This window comes from Lepisosteus oculatus, chromosome 2 (assembly GCF_040954835.1).
Source record: "Lepisosteus oculatus isolate fLepOcu1 chromosome 2, fLepOcu1.hap2, whole genome shotgun sequence".
Taxonomy (NCBI): domain Eukaryota; kingdom Metazoa; phylum Chordata; class Actinopteri; order Semionotiformes; family Lepisosteidae; genus Lepisosteus; species Lepisosteus oculatus.
This window is the reverse complement of record NC_090697.1, coordinates 2,013,979-2,031,644: the sequence shown is the minus strand read 5'-3', so window position 1 is coordinate 2,031,644 and position 17,666 is coordinate 2,013,979. Positions and strand designations below refer to the sequence as shown.

The 17,666-nt window shown below is 36.8% G+C and overlaps 1 protein-coding gene across 1 annotated transcript in view; it reads left to right on the top strand.

Annotated features, from left to right (window-relative positions):
* Positions 1 to 4,678: 4,678 nt before the first annotated feature.
* Positions 4,679 to 17,666, top strand: part of trdn (triadin) — a 123,292-nt gene continuing 110,304 nt past the window's right edge. The window contains exons 1-2 of the mRNA XM_069185507.1: positions 4,679 to 5,170; positions 14,636 to 14,848. Of these exons, the coding sequence (XP_069041608.1) occupies positions 5,149 to 5,170; positions 14,636 to 14,848 (235 nt within the window). The 5' untranslated portion in view covers positions 4,679 to 5,148. The remainder of the gene's footprint in view (positions 5,171 to 14,635; positions 14,849 to 17,666) is intronic.

Genomic DNA, 17,666 nt, shown 5'->3' with positions numbered 1-17,666 from the left:
ACCTCCACCTTACCACTTGTAGACAATCACACATAAATCAAATTTGGTTTGTTTAATTAACTTAGTGATTGACCTCTGTTTCTTGGATTTAATGCAGTTTGTAATGAATGTTTGGGAGGGATGACAGCAGCTAAGTTCAATCAGCCTCAGTTGTCTGTAATTTGTAATCAACCCTGATGTCATTTGCAAATTTAAACACTATAAATACTGTACGTGATCCTCTTCTCTCCCTCGCATATATCTTTTGCATCCCACCTCCACCCCATCTCCCCCTCTGCAGCTGCCCCTTGGTCACTCCTCACTCTGCAGGGGGTCCCAGCCTCCTCGTCCTCTGGCCAGGAGGCAGGAGGTACTGTAAGCACTCAGCCAAGCAGGTTAAGAGTTAAGCCAAGTTATTGCAATTTAAAATACTCAAAAAAAACTTTTGATATGCCTCATTCTTGGCTTTTCTCATTTCCAGTGAACATATTATACATTTAACTAAATAAAGCAGAGTGAACATGGGTGTGACCGTTTTTTTCGTGTGTGGGGGTGGTCAGGTCTCCTGCCAAGCAGTAAGGGTTCAGATAATACTGAAGTAGAAAATCAAGGCAGCGGGATGAGAGTGCAGCCGTGTCAATCATATTCTCTATCAAGATGCGCCTACTGAGATGCACTGCCAGTCTCTTTTTTATTTATAGCTCTTAATTTGCTCTGGAGAATGCCAAATGATCTCTCTGCTGTAGCAGTTGATACTGGCAGAACACCCATTATTCTCAGTGGCTGGGTGATATTCAGATATAGTGTGGCATTACAGTGTTTCCATTGCACTCTGTGTCAGTTCCTCTGCGGGAACATTTTTCCATCTTAAGCACCGCTTGTCTGTATATCTGAGTGATACACCCACAATGGAGAAACAATTATCTTAAAATTGACTGTGCCCTAAAATAAACAAATGTATGCAACACATGTACAGTACAGGAGTGCAATAAAAAAAACAAAGATACAAAAAAATATATACTGTATTTTATATATTACCAACAATAGAAATGCATCCTTTAAAGATGAACTGTTTTGGCTCCTAAATCCTACAAATACATACTTCCAAAAATGTATTTGAAAATCACACAATCTTTTGTCTGAACTACAGGTAGTACCCCTAACCAAGTACTGCTTATTGATTCACCAGGGTCAGTTAACAAGCACCTTTCCTGATCTCTTTTGTGTTTCTGCAAAACAGTTATTCAACAATGTCAAGACACCACAGAAGGATTTATAATTCGAGAAAATAATTCAGTTCTTCTGTTGAGTAGTTTCTGTACTGGGCAGGTGAAGATTACAACAGGGATTAGTTCTAGCAGATGGCTTCAAATATAAGTCAACAATTAGCTCAGGTGGGTAGCTGTGTCAGCATGCGTAGGTTGCAAAGGAACAAGTAATAGGTTTATTCCATGCTGAAAAGAGAAGAAAGAAAACACAACGTTGCAGCTGTGGAGCCTTCACAGACACCCGAAGAAGGCTCCACAGCCAAAATGTTGTGTTTTCTTTCTTCTCTTTTCAGCATGGAATAAGTCAACAATTGTTGACTAGAGAACTTTTGTACTGGCCTGCCCACGTAGTTTTAATGAGTTAAATGTTGTCTGCTTGGGTTGACTATTTGTGTGACCATTAGGCTCATGTACATGAGGACTGTGCCATCATGAGTTAGTAGTTGCTAATAATAAAATAATAGTTCCACCTATGACTAAGGTGAAAGGGCAAAAGTACCTTTAAACAACACCACCTCATTGCACAGCAGAATAAGAACCTGTAGACAGCATTGGGGGCCACTTTAGCATAGGCAAAAAACAACACTTGAACCATCATATCCTTTGAAATTTTACTTTTTCAATCATATTACCTATTAAGCCAACTTCAGTACTTATTGCTTGTGCTCTATAGGATTATGTGTAAGTAAATTTAGGATGTTCATGTGCCCTAAGCCCCACCTCCCCTGAGACTGACTTGAGTTCAAGATCACAGTGCTAGTGTTTGTAGTCATCCATAGAGTAGTACATTTCTATCTGAACACTGACTGCTGATTTTTAGATGTCTGCAAGAAGATTGAAAAGATGTCCTTTGTTTCCCAGCTCAAATGGGGATCGATGTGGAAGGTATGTTTGAGCAAATAGTGGGGTTCCAGTTCTTCACAAAATAATGCAAGTAGGACCAGAAAATAGAAGTCTACAAATATTTTACATGGATGAGTGTGTGATGTAGTACAGTGTTTATGAGTCGGTGAAGAGGTTTAAAGTATCACTAATTGGAATTCATGGTGCTTCACAGTCTGGGAGGCTGAATACTTCAACCATGGAAATAGCTGACAAGGTCATTTATAAAGGAAGATACATTTATGATAAGGACATTGTAAAGGACCTAGAGATCAGCACATATGCTTTGGAGTGCCAAAAAAGTGAAGATGATGTCCTCGTCAGTAGACCTCATGACAGGTATATTCTGGGAATGGCATAAAACACTCATACTCATCTCCAGTTCAAAACCACAATCAAAAGGGACCCCTAGGACACAAACACTGAGAAACACGTGCATGGAATGTGTCCATAGGAACCAGCGTTCCTTACAGCCTGAGAAAGTTCTTCTCCTGACAGCACACGATTGCATATTAATGTCAAAATTGTAATCCCTCCTCTTAAGGGCACTCCAGCTCTTTCACATTTTAGTTGATTATGTGCACCTATCTTCCTATCCTGCCCCTCCTTATTTAAGCCAGACGCTCACTATTCTGGGCTCAGCATTGGGAGATGGACGCCCGGAAGCCCGCCTACCAGTGGAATAGGCTTCACCACGGCGTCCTGACCATCTGGGTCTGGGGCTCGGAGCGCCTGGCCTCGTCACCCCGTTTTTATTCCCCGTCCCTGCATCGGATCCCATTCCGGTTTTTAACCTTGTCTAACCAGTTCACTGTCGTCATGCCCCCCCCCCCCCCTCACCATTCATCAACCTGCCCAGTTCCTCATCATCTCCTCCCCGTGTCCGTTTCCATTTACTTCCGCATTATACCGTCTTCATAGGGTCCTGCACTACGCATCGTTACAATTATACTACACTGAAGACTTACATATTGTTACAACTTTAGGTGACTGAGAAGTGTCTCTTACATTTTAGAAAAAGTTTGTGACACTTGGCAGAGTAAATACTTCTAGCTTTAAAGCAGAGAGGATGTTTGTTGAGTTCTGGGTGGTCCCTTGAGCAGAAACAATTGTAAAGTTTACCTTAGTATACAGTACGTAGGTTGATTATTGATTGTCAAGGAGCAGTACAGAAACACAATATAAGATCACATTAAGAGCACACTGTGGAATTCAGAAGTTGTAAACTTCTATCACTACAATTAATGTTTAGTGTAAAAGTATAAAATCTAGAGTGTCAGAGTTTAAAAAGAAAGTCCAATATTGGAAAAAAGTGCATTGTAATGTGATGTTGTACTGCAGAAATCTGAAGCTGATGTTCTAGGCACTCCATTGTTAACAAAATCTGCTTCTGTGCAGAGACGTTTTTTCATTTGATATTCATGGATAACAGTTAAGGAGTGGAGTGGTCAGCAGAAGATACTCCACCAGTTCAGGTAAAATCCATGATCATCTTCAGAATAAAGGTTGTGGATTCATTCATAAAACAGGTATTCTCCAGCCAGACACTTGACACTGATTTAACCAGTTCATCCAGCTGTATAATGGGCTCATCCTGCCAGCATCATCCTCATTCCCTCAGCCTCAGGTGAGCTGTACCAAATAAACCTTTAATACAGTACTTTCCTAACTGTCAATCCATTTTGTCCCTACATTGTGATAATTACGATTTGTGCAAACTACGGGACGTGTAATGTAGTCATACAGTATGGCATAAGATCCATGTTTATCCCTCAGTTTTATTCTAATTTTAAAAGTAGTTTCTTATTAAAAGTCCCTTTCACACTTATTTCCATCAGTCATGCCTCCATACAAGGAACAGAAAATACAATGTATTATTTTTTTTAATCGCTTTTGAAATGCTGTACCTCATTAATGGTAGTATGAAGACTACATTTCTACATTTTTTTCTATTTAATCAGGAAGCCACAACTGAAGGTTGAAAAGAACAGCTATGAGACTTGTGTATACAAAGGTTTCAGCTGAGACTGACCCAATCTAAAATCATGTGACGTTTCACATCTATCACACTGGAGTGATTTTTTAACAAGCTTTTCTTAGGGAAAAGTGACACTTTATGTTAGAGTGTGAAAATTGTGCTTTATAAATGCATAAAATAACAGTTGTTAACACTTAAGTAGATGTTTATTGAAGAGGAATCATTCTCCTTATTATCTACTGTTGGGTTATTGACATTATTAATGTTGTCTTCACGTATTATGGCTTTAAAGAGCTTTGTACATGAATGTAAACCCCTCATACTGATGCGATACCAAATGAGAAGCTGAATATGACCAAAGTCATTGGAAATGATTAAGCGCTGTTTCTTTTGCAAACAATATCCTTGGAGTCAGGAGCCAGCTGGGTCCATTTTCTGTAAGAGAAATACATGTTACCGGAGAATGAAAGTGAGTGTCCAATCATCTTCCCACTGGGTGACAGCAGAGACCCTTTATCAGGTCACACCCCCTACCAAAGAAGGCAAGACAGAATGCAGCTGGTATTAAGTGCACTAAGAATAAACTACAGCAGAAATGGATAAGGTTACCTTGAAGCCCTAGTTTCATGCTTCCTGACCTCTACCCCTGAAAGGCCACAAACAAATTGGGCAAAATTTTCAAGCTGTAAGTGCTTTTTCCACTGCCTGGACTTTTTGTTTTCTTTTTGTGGTTTGCTGTCCCATTTGGAACTACATGACTTCAAACCAATTTCAGGTGTTAAAAGACAGAATGCTGTGAATGTTGCATGAGACATTTCTGCTTTAAAGAAATTGAACCTCAAGTACTGGAGACAAGTGTCTATTATAGTAAAAAAACAGGACTGATCTTTTGCAGTGGAAGGATTCCTGCAGGCCAAGAACATCGCTTATTACATGACACGAAGAGGATTAGTAGAGATAAGAGGAACCTAATATTTTTTTCTCCCTAAAGATATTTCATCCCCAAAGGAAATACACTTCAAATAAACACCTTACAACACCATGACTGAAATCACTGCTGAAGGTACTGTAACAGATCCTTTTTTTCAAAGTTTTTTTCACTTAGGCTTCAATTCTTTTGCTAGTTTATGTAATTGTGTGAAATGGTAAAAATAATAAAACGTATAAACTATAAGAAGCTTTTTGGAGCTATATTGTGGGATAATGTAATCACTTCAGTCTTCGGTCTTCTAAAAATATTGCAAATCACATAGGCTGGGAAGGAATTTGCCCCTTGCAATGCAGTCACATTGTGAATACCTTCTAATATCAAGCAGCTGAAGATAATACACAACCGCAACAGAAATTCTTCAGTTTTAATTTCTACGTCCACATCCATACAGAAGGGCAGGCTTTGGTTTTAGAATTTTGTGGCTTTTTTACTTTTTTTCAGTTTGAAGTAGATTTTTTCCAAAATTAAATTTCTGATTTTAGCCTCCAATTAAAAAGGGAAAATGAGCAGAAATTAGGAACACACAAAGTTACAAGAAGTTAAAAGTCATTGGACAGATTAAACCTGTCTTTTCAATAGCTCTTTTTCTGTTACTTTAGTAGTGTCCTTCAATTTCATTTTCTCTAATTCATTTTATTTTTAATTTACAGTACACACCAGACATCAATTTATTTGATGAAATTGCTCTAGACTTTGTTGCATGTTTTAGCTACCAGACTCGCTGGTTTTTCATTTGAGGTGTTTCTTTGGAGACACCTCACAGCTCATCCTTGTACATTTCTAAATAGAAATGCTTTCTCTGCTTCATGAGGGACTCCAAATGCATTGCAGCAGGACAGAACATGTAACACACTTTTCCTTCAGCAAAAACACTGTTGAAGTGTTAAAAGTATATTGTTCTGGACTAAATAAATTGAGTGGAAACAGCATATGGTGTTTGTGTGCAGAGAGTTCCTTTAGTCAGCAGTTGGATGCAATCTATAATTTCTTGTCTGACAACAGGGAGCACTGTAAAGTGCTTTAACAGGTGGCTGGAGCTGACAGTTTCTAATGTACAGAAGTGGACACTCGTTCTGTGGGGTGTTGCCAGACATTAGTATCAAATCTGTATTTAGACTAATTCTCTTTGTTACAATTCAATCTGAGCGTCTGGGCTAACAATAAGAATTCACAGTCCACATTGGAAGTGAAATATTCGTTAGTTTCTGTAAATTTGCTTTTGTTTGGTGCAAACTAACCAACCCCAACCAGTAATTCTTTTAAATGATGAATTGAAAGTTGTGTTTTGAATCCAAACGTTCCAATTAGTTGCCAAAATTAAAGGTGGCACTGTACAGAACTGACCAAACAAAATAATAACTTAAAAAAGGGGGTGAATAAACGTACAGTACACAGAGAGGAACTTCACAATGAACAATAATCATCTTGTGGAGTATCAATATAATCCGTGCACGATCAGCTTAGTTTAGTAGTTGCGGAAGCCTTACACAGCACCAGTTGCAAGGGGTAATCTTTCTGGTGACCTGATATCTATTTCCTCAAGTCTGTTCCCACCAAGAAAAAAAAATGCTGACCTTTTCAACTTCTGCTAAATTTATCTCATTACTGTGAAGGATATCATAATAGGATGAGAACATGAGTCTAACTTCAGTCATTTTTAGCTAAGCAAATGGTGTAGAAATAATGCGACTCTTATTTATTCTTCCAAATACAATATCAAACAACATAAAAGATCAGCTTTAAAGCTCCAGGTTTTGTTTCTTGGGACAACTCTCTCAAACTAACTGCTCAGAACACAGATGAAGTGTATTGTTTAAGATTTACCAAAACAGCACATTTGTATACAACCAAATGTTCAATCACAATATTTTTTTATTTGCAACTCTTTCAGTCAGCAAAGCAATTAAACTATACAATAGCCTGCTAATATTGTACTAATATGTACTGTTATACATGTCATGTGCCAAACTGCTTTATAACATATGGTGTCACGGGAAGCTGTATAATAAACTAGCAACAAATCATTAATTTAAACTATTGACAAACTACTTAATTTTAGCTCACATTTCAGTATAAAGTGCCTTACAAAACATTTAAGAAAAATGTATATGCATTTTTTACTTCTTTAAAACCTGGATGTTCTGACTGAGGACTTCTTAGAGTCTTTGAGTCTTAGATAAGTTAAACTAAACGTCACATGCCACACTAAAGAGAAAAACTGAAATAGTTAAATTTGAGTTAATAATAACTTTATTTTAAATAATACCTTTTATAGCAACTTCTCAAGTTCTTCTTCTGTGCTGTACAGAAAAGTACAAAAAAGTTAAAAAATTGGAAACAGCAACAAAGACAGGAGATAAAATTAGAACAAAGAAATAGAAGGCTTTATATTGTAACAGAAGATGCAAAGGGGCAGGTAGACATTAATTAATAAAATCCTTTCTAAAGAAGGTTTAGAGACTGGATGTGAAAGCACTCTGGGAAGGTGACTCTCTCGTATCCTTGGAGATAGAGTTCCAGAACTCTGGGGTAAGAGAAGGCCCTGTCACCCATAGGGTGTTGAGGGAAGGACAGGAGACCAGGTAGATGAACGATGGCTGCGAGGCAGGGACTAGGACTTTGATTGATCCAGTAACGGACTTTCCCTCTCTTACTCTTACGTGACTCCATTGTAGCTGTGGTCTTGTGTTTTGGATACCTTTTCTGCTGAAAGATGAATTTTTTATCCCCAGTCTTACAGTACAGTATGTCTGAAGCTGGTTTTCCTCAAATATTTACCATTACTGTGCTTCATCTATGTTTTGATACAGTAAGCTGCCTACACCAAGCTGACAGTAAGGACGGTATTGACCAAGAGATGTACAAAGTTGGATTTGGATCAGAATTACTGTAATGCTGTACATTTAGACCAAAATGTTTTGTCTGACTATAAAACCCTTTGCTACAGTACATGTTTGTAGTATCACTGAAAATGCTTTGTTTCAAGCTCCATGCAGGATGTGAGACATTCCTTTTAGTAATGGCTTCCTGGCTTCCTCCTTTGACGTACAGGCCAGTTTAGATACTGGACATTTTTTCCCATCTCAGCGAATGAGCTCTGTAGCGTTTTTCAAATTTGCTGTTGGCCTCACAGTGGCCTCCCTCACCAGTCTCCTCCTCTCCTGGCTGCCTTATCTGGACAGCGTTAAGTGCCTTCCACTGCCTAACGATCAGCTGCACCATAAAGATATTTAAAATGTTTTTATATCCTTCTCCTGATATGTGCATTTATAGTTCTTTATTTCTGAGCTGTTTTGAAAGATCAGCGGTCTTCATGGTTGAATCTTTCCTTGAGATTCACTGTCTGACTTAAGGGACCTTACAGAAACAGATTTATTTTTCCTTAAATACCACTATTATTGAACACAGACAGACACCACTCAACTAATAGTGTGGTTTGTAAAGGTAACTTTTGTGCTCCTGAATTAATTTAGGTGTGGCACAGCAAAGGGTTTGAACACCTATGTAATCATGACATTATCATTTTTGTTTAATATTATCTATTTAATTCTTTGTTGCTTTAAAGGATTAGAGTAAGTTGTATATAGAACAAATAATAAATGCTACTACAAAATGTCATGTCTGCATCACAAAATGTGTAAACACCAGGACCGTGTGAATACTTTTTGTAAACCACTGTACGTTGCATTAAAAGCTTACTGATGTCAATTTGTTATTAATGTGGGATATGCAACCAGCTAGAGTGGCAAAGGCTTTTTTCATGTTCTCAGGCTGCTCAATCAGACACCTCACACAGTCTTCTAACTGGCAGGTGTAACCAGAGCTGGTCCGAGCTTTTTGTGGGCTCTAGGCAAGACCTTGGAATGGGGCCCCTCCAGATCATGATTTGCACAGGCAAAACTATTATCAGCTCCCATCACAATCTTATTTTACTATTTAGAACAATTAAATAAAGTAATTATATAACTAGAAAACTTTAATTAACCAGCTTTGAAGAACACATATTAAACAACTTGTAAACAAGAAATGAAACACATTTTACAAAGATAACATTTTATCATTGAAAATGATATATAGGAACATTAATAATGATAAAATAACAATAAAGAAGACTGTTACTTCTAGATTTTGTTACTTCAAAAATCTAGCAAATCATAACTTACAGTACAAAACACTACACTAAAATCTTTATAGAAAGGAATTGTAGAAATAAATATGAAATTAAGTAAGAAGTAAAAACAGGTACTCTCAATAACAAGGGAAGTAAGATCATTAAAGCTGAGTTTTATAGTTTTATTTAAAAAAAACATTCCATAAATACAGTACATTCACCTAGATTTTCGGGAGGCAAAATCACCAATTACAGTACATCTTCATACAGTAGGTGTGACTGTAAAGCAAGGCAAAGGAAAAATACAACTTTGCCTTAATATGTTGACCTGTTCCTTTTTACTGTACAACAGACACTGGACTCCTTTCACACTTGACGAAAGGATTTTGGAAATGCAGATTTACAGTATGTGGAACAGTACTTTAAAAAGATTTATGGTAGCTCTTGCGATACTCTTAAAAGCTGAAAACTATCTTTCTGTGACTGAAATTGGCATCTGGACTATAACCCCCTTTGATTTAAATGTACTTCAGCTTCTATACATTTCTAGAACAGCTTCAGTATGCCTGTAATGTACAGTATGCAAGTGAAGTGAAAACAATGTTTTGAATAAAACATTCAGCAGTTAAAAACAAATATCATGCATACTATTTGCTTATTCCTTTCCTGAACAAAGTATTTTTACTTTGAACAAAGCAATTACTCTATATCCATGCACTCCACTAAATTACTAAATAAACAATTTAATTTTAAATACACATTTTTCTTTTTTGTGACACCTGCTTAATCACTTCATATTCACATTGTAATTGTAATGTGAAGAAAATGTCACATTACAAATGTTTATATTAACAATCCAGGGGGATGTCTTGATTAATTAACAGCTGTGGAATGACCAGTTTTGGTTGCTGACATTTCAGAAACAGGTGTTGGAGTTTCTGAAATTCTGAAGTCGAAGCAGAATCTTGTTAGAAGTCCATCAAATATATTTGCATTTATGTATAATTTAAATACATATCTAATAAATCTACTAAAACTGCTGCAAACAAATTTATAAAAAGATAGAGATGCTCTGAACTGAGCATAAGGCATGTCTTGGCAGCACCTCGAAGCAGAGAATCTGTGTTTGATTGTCCATGCACTTTCCATCAATGTAATTATAATTTCAAACCCATTAGATGAGTTTCGTAAGGACCTAGACATGTGGTTTACTATTGGATTGCAGACATGACAGCAGAACAAACAGCACATTAGAAGCTTTTTTTGTCATAATGCTCGAAAGAGACAGAGCTTTCAAGTCTAATGTATGTAATACAAAAATTGTATACATACAGTATGTTTTAAATAAAGTAATAGAAAATGCAAACAAAAATGATGAAGGTATTACGATACATTTTCAGTCAGAAATGTGACACTATGGAAATGAGAAAAGCAGAGTTAGCACTGGGAAAGTATGACCTCTGGACTTGCAACACTGGAAAATACTGTAACGCTGCACTGGCATTCTTCCTGTGCTGCTGCAGCTGGCTGGTCACAGTTGTCTCCTGTGGAGGGCATTGGCAGGGTGTTCTGTTGGACACAGGTCAGGAAAAAATCAATTTGAAGACCCCAGCATTGTTTCCTTGAACACGTGCCATTGTAATCTCAGCCCGGCATGGTCCTGCTGGAGAGTGGACACTACAATCAATCAATCAATCAACCAATCAACCAACCAATCAACCTATCAATCAATCAATCAATCAAGATTTATTTATCAATGCATGAACAGTACAGCATACAGCGGTGTTGTTGGCAATGAAATGCTTTATCCACGATCTGTTTAAGATGGATAGAAGAGTAGAAGGACAGACATTTATAGGGATTAGGTTAACATTAGGATACAATAAATTACACGATTGCTATTTACAATACAATTACAGATTGTGCAAAAGTAACACAAGGATAGGAGGTAATTAAGGCTGTTCATACAATATGTGTCCTGAGAGTGCAAAGTGACAGAAGGGCGCCAGTGCACCTGTCACTTCAAGACATTGGACATTTCCAATGTGGCTTGCAGGAACGGAAAAGCTGTTGGCTCCAGGGCTTTGTCAATGACTCACTGAGCTCTGAGCCCTCCTTCTGCACCCCAGGCATTTCTGTGTTAAAGGACATTTCTCCTCACATCATCGCACTTTCGCCACCCCTTCAGCTGGCATGAACAACACCAGGATCAGCATGATGCTCACCATGACATCTCCACACGTCTCCCTTCAGGTCTGTCAGTGGCAAAATGTCACCGATTGGTGAATAAAACATTCTACCGCTCTCTCTGCTGCCACCTCAGATCTCCTCTGGCCCATAAAAGATGGCAGTTTTGTCCCTCAGCTGTCAATGTTACCCCTGTATGACCTCTGAACATGCAGATCATTTTCATGCAGGGAGCGATCTACAGTCATTCTGGGGATGTGCGGGTCATTTCTTCCTGGGGTGGGGTGCTCACCCTCTGCCTTCCAGGCAGTGGCTGGCCTCTTCTGTTTCTTTGGACCAATCTGCTGACTGGTGAAGCAGAACACTTCTCGCAGGCAGGCTGCCTCTATTCATGCTGATAACAGCGGAGCAATCTTCGAGCAGGGCACGGTCATATCTTTTACAGTTCTTGCCGTGATTAAAATCTTTTCTTTTCGAATGGCTATGGATGTGTATTAATAATCAACTAATTTTTATCAATTTCAAACTCAGGTATTAAGCACTGAACACTTGATGTTTTATGCTGCCACACAGATGTAGCTCAGTAGTTGAAGTTGGGACGTGAAAAAAAGCAAACCAAATGTCAGGATATACAGTATATTTGAAAGAGACTTTTTATTGTACAATGCATTAATAAGATCTCATTTAGAATATTATGTATAATTTTAGTCTCTGAGACAAAAGAAAGATAATGTTGCTCTGGAATTCAGACAAGAGCGATAAGAGTGATACATTCTTGGGCTCAGCAGTATGTTCTGCTCTGACAGAATGAAATTCAATTGCTCAGTTAGTTCCTAATGAATGTGATAGAGGGACAAAATACGTATGAGGTATTTGGCATGGCCTGCCTAGCTAAAGCAACACCCCTCACTATTGCGAGGAGTGACCTTGGGTGTGCATGGGGGAAGGGGGCATGTGAGTTGCAGTCCTGGGAACGAGACTTACAGTATATACTGTACATAGGCCAGCTGATGTGTTCAAGATTAGGATCTAACCTTCCTCCCAAAGTACTGTTATCAACTCTGTTAATTGAACCTCTGTCAATTTTACTTTTGAAAAAAAGAAACTACAATGGGACCAGATTAAAAAACCTTAACAGAGGCAGTACTACGGAGCTCTTTCGAATCATCTGGGAAACAAGACATATTTGGGGAATAAAAATGAGATGCATCAAAAATGGAGAACCTGATGCACTTCTTTACACAAAGTCTTTTTGCAGTATGAAACAAGCCTCCTGGTTATGCTGTTGAAGCTAAGACCCTACAAAAAAGATAGATGGGCCAAACAGTCTCTCTTCATTTGTAACCATTCTTACTGTATGTATTTTGCTATGTGAAGTGTCAACTATAAAGTAACTAACATTGTACAGAAATGTATTTATTGAAACATCACTATTTTAAATCTCTCAGTAATCAAAATGGATGAGAATGATTTCACATTCTGTATTTTATCATGAAACCCCATGGAGGTGGGCATGTGGAGAGTAGATCATTCAGAAGGAGAGGCTGTGAAGGAGGGGAGGCTCATCTGTTCTGCAACCCATTTTTTGATTTATCTTACAAAAATAATCCAACTCAATCTTTTCCCACAACAATATGTTCTCAGTGTTGATAATGTGTTGACAGCACCTCACTGTATCGTATTACATCTAAGGAAGTCCCCTGACATTCTGAAGTTTAAAAGCAATTTACTGTATTTCAATGTACTGTATATATACCACACAAGCTTAAAATAGTTTGAATAGACATTGTATGGAGGCGTACCATAGTTTTTGAATTTTAAAAACTAAAGTAATTTGGCAGCATTGTGTTGGGAAATTGACACTTTTACAGCTCTGACTATTGGTGACTGATAGAATTTTACATACAGCAGTTAAGGAAGAATTTCTTCTTTTGACATGAAATAGAGACAAAGGTAATCATACACTTGTATCCACATCCTGAGATTTCATCCTTCATCAATTTAGACTTAGAATGTGCAGAGCCCTTTCAGTACTGCAGTTACAAAGTTCTTCAGCAGATGACCTTGAATAACCACTCTGTGTAAAGTCAATATTTTTTTTACCAAAGAAAGTATTTGGTTCCTGACAGGTTCCACTTCTCTTTTCTCACTTACTGTGGCATCCATGAGTTTCTTTTCTCATCAAACATGCATCAGAGTTCATATTTTTTAACTTTCAACAAATATTTCACAGAAATTCCTTTCAGGAACAGAAACAATATTAATTAAATATTGTACTTTTGACAAAGCTTTCTATATATAACATTCTGTAATATAAAGGTATGCATGCATCTCAAATTTACAGTTTTTTGGTAATATTAGAAAGAAATGTCTGTTGTACACAAATTCTACCCTTTCGTTAATAATGTATAAAGTGCTGCAAAAATGTTTTGTTTGAGCAAAGTAGTCATCTCCCCAGCCCTAGACACACATACCTAACATATAGTGCAATAAAGATAGCACATGCCTTTCCTACAGTACAGTTATTTCCATAATGTTACATGGTTGATATGGCAGATGCTGTAGTTGCACAAAGTCTATTGTACTGTATATACAGTACAAACAATAAAAGTAGACACATATGATCCAACATTATCCATCATTGTTAGGTCAAATCAATATCACATACAAAATACATTTTCATTGTACTACTCTAAAGTATACAGTACTGTATCTACAATAATGTATATACAATAATCACTCCCAAACCCATATAATTAAGCAAATATGTTCGCTGACTAAATTTCCAAGATAATTATTAATGTTCAATTTAGTCATTATAACTGACCAATGCCCCATTAAAGTTAGAATATAATACATTTGGGAATAAGATACAGAATAAGCAGTACAGTATATAAATTAACAACACCCATATTGTATTTTGTATTTTTGCTTATGATTTTCTGTTTGTTTTTTTAGATCCTTTGCTGGGTTTTAAGGGAAATTGGCCACAAACTGTAAATTGACAGTAGTTTGTTACAATAACAACAATAAAAAAAATAATTTGATTTACAATAGATATAGATAGTGTTCTATTTAATGCATAGATACTGTTAGTATGCATGAAATAATCTGTAAATGAAGGACTTTGTTTTGTTATTTATATGGTGGCTATAGAGTATGAACAGTTAATTGAATACTGTAACATTCATACTGTACATTTTTGGAACATGACGTTTTTTTATTTTATCCCACTTCAGTCCGGCCCTCTGCAACCACCACCACTGTGATGGACAATAAAAATGGAAGCATCCTGCATTCATCTGCCAAGGGGCCCAGGAAGTCTGTGACTGAAGACTTGGTCTCGACATTCAGCTCCCCAACAGCGTGGATTCTGGTCATTGCTTTGATTGTCACCTGGTCAGCTGTTGCTGTTGTCATGTTTGACTTGGTGGATTACAGGGGATACATTGGTAAGTTTATTATTCTTATTTTCTTTTAATTGTTGCTTTTCTCTTTTTTAATAGTTTCTATTACCCGGTGTTATCTTTCCTCCATGGAGGTGAATATTTTAAATTGTAATTAAAACTGTTATATTTATTTATAGAGTAATACATATTATACTGTATATTATTCTTCAAGTTTACCAAAGTTTTATTTCATGGTCTGCAGTGATGGATTTAATTATTTTTGTATGTTATTTTTCAAAGGTAACAGTAAGTAATTTAAAATCACTGGGGACAAACAGATAGCATGTTAAAAACACAATGGGTAAAAATTAATTTTTAAGACCCTTCAGGTTTTCCAAACAGTTACGATTCCTAGTTGATGAAAGTGTTCGAGAGCTTGATTTATTAAATCTTAACGGGATTCAATACATTGAAATTATTATTGTTGTTCTTGTTGTTTGTTGAATATGGTATTTGTGTAAAAATATATTACACAAGAGTGAAAAGATGCCGTACAAGGATTTTAAGTACGATATTGTTTCAAACAGTGTATATGGATTGTCATGGATTCATGAAGAACAAATAAGTGGTGGTAAACAAAGTTTCTGCACTATTCCCTCACTTTTGTATCTGTTTTAATGAATCCTGTTGGCCTCTAGACATGTTGTAGGATATTGCTCTGAAATTTGAATACTCTGTTCACCTGTATTTGAAAGAAACAAAAATATAATTCCCACACCACACTAACCTTAATGCACGAGGTAGTGTGCTCAAGACTTTACTATTTCCAATTGGAGCTGAACGGTACAGTGATACAGTGTTTCTGAAGATAATGATATATTTCCATTTCCCAGATTAACACTTCACAGCACATGATAGGAACAGTCACTCATTGTTTTACCTTATCTACCCTTTTCTATTATAAACCATTCAGTTATTTCGAAGCTATGTGACAGAATCAATCATTTACATTCAAATCTTATTTGATAGAAACAATCATAGAGCAATTTCATGATAAAGAGCTTGATAAAGAGGGTTAATTCGAGTCTAGCAAAATGAATACTAATCCATATTGTCTTGTATATAATTAGTATTGTATTCTTGATAGTAGGACAGTATCTCTGAATTACTAGATTATTTGACACGTATAGTAAACACAATAGTTCAATGAACTCCACATTTTATTGTGTACTTTATTATGCATTTATTATGCATTAGCATCCTATTTGCCCTTTAAAATGTTTACACAGTAAGACTATTGGTAGGTAAATAATAGAAACACATTTTGTAATTATTGCAGTTTGAAGACAGAAGATCCAATGGATGTAATTATTCAATCTTAAATTGAATAATGAAACATTGATGTTATACGTTTCACTGCCATTAAATTAAAAAAAGATGAGTTTAGATAACAAGAAGAACAATAATAATAAAACTCATCTGCCATTACTTGACCTAATTCCTAAAGATCTAAAATCGAATTAAAACTTTTATATTCATTAATATATACTGTATTGTATATTAACATAATTTGCCAAAGATTTCCTTCCTACTTTTATTTACATTGCAAAGTCATGTCCTTTTGCTAAAATACATCTAAGCAAATCACATGCAGTTGACGCCAAGCATAGTGAGAGAAAACCTCTTCCAAGGCAGAACATTATTGTCATTTCCACATGCAGCACATGTATAATGTCCTGCGTCCTGGGGGATCTGTACAACACTGAGGGTTCTGGGGTCACATGGGAGTGTTAATATGCACCCCTGAGGGTTCTGGGGTCACATGGGAGTGTGTATATGCACCCCTGAGGGTTCTGGGGTCACATGGGAGTGTGTATATGCACCCCTGAGGGTTCTGGGGTCACATGGGAGTGTGTATATGCACCCCTGAGGGTTCTGGGGTCATATGGGAGTGTGTGTGCAGCCCTGAGGGTTCTGGGGTCACAGGGGAGTGTCTGTGCAGCCCTGAGAGTTCTGGGGTGACAGGGGAGTGTACAGTATGTGCACCACTGACAGAGGAGGACAGTGTAGAGTTCATGTCTATATATACTGTATATACCTGAAAGTTGATAAATTCATGGCTAGAAAGTGGGGCTGGTGCGTATGATGGCACACCCACATAGAGAGTTAAGCAACAGTTATTGTCAATTATTGTAAAAACATTATCCTTTCAGTGTGTTTCTGAAGCAGGTTTTTTTTAGTTAAGTGAAACCAATAAACAAAAATCAGGTTTAGCGAGAAACATTCCAACATGATCGGTTATAATCAAGTGCGATCATAAACAGATGTCCAGCAAGGGATGTTTTTTATAAACTGTTGACCTTTTATAAATCAATATTTCTCTTTTTACCTCTAAACATGTACCGTACCTTAAGGTGTTTGGAAAGAGACCAATCCATATAAATATGTTATTAAAGAAGAAAATCTATTGACAATCATAATGTGTTTAGGAGCATATGGCATTATGTTAACAAATTAGTAAATGCCTTAAGTGATAGTTTCACTGGGAGCTCTCTCTGTAGTTCCCTTTCCCTTTGAATATGTAATGACAAATGGGGTTGGACAGCAATTTGTAAGCTCAATAATAACAACAACATCAACAACAATAATAATCTTTCTTACATAGGAAGGTTTTATTTGTTTTCCTGTATTACTTTGTTAAAGACAGCAGAACAAAGTGGGCACCAATAATGTTTGTTTTCATTTTTGCACAGCATCATAAAATACAGAAATATAGGGCCAATCAGTGAAAATGGACTGTCTATCATCTCATTTAAAAAGAGTATAGATCTTTTTGTCCCTGTTCTTACGTTTACCAGGGACAACTTTGGTTTTAGATTTT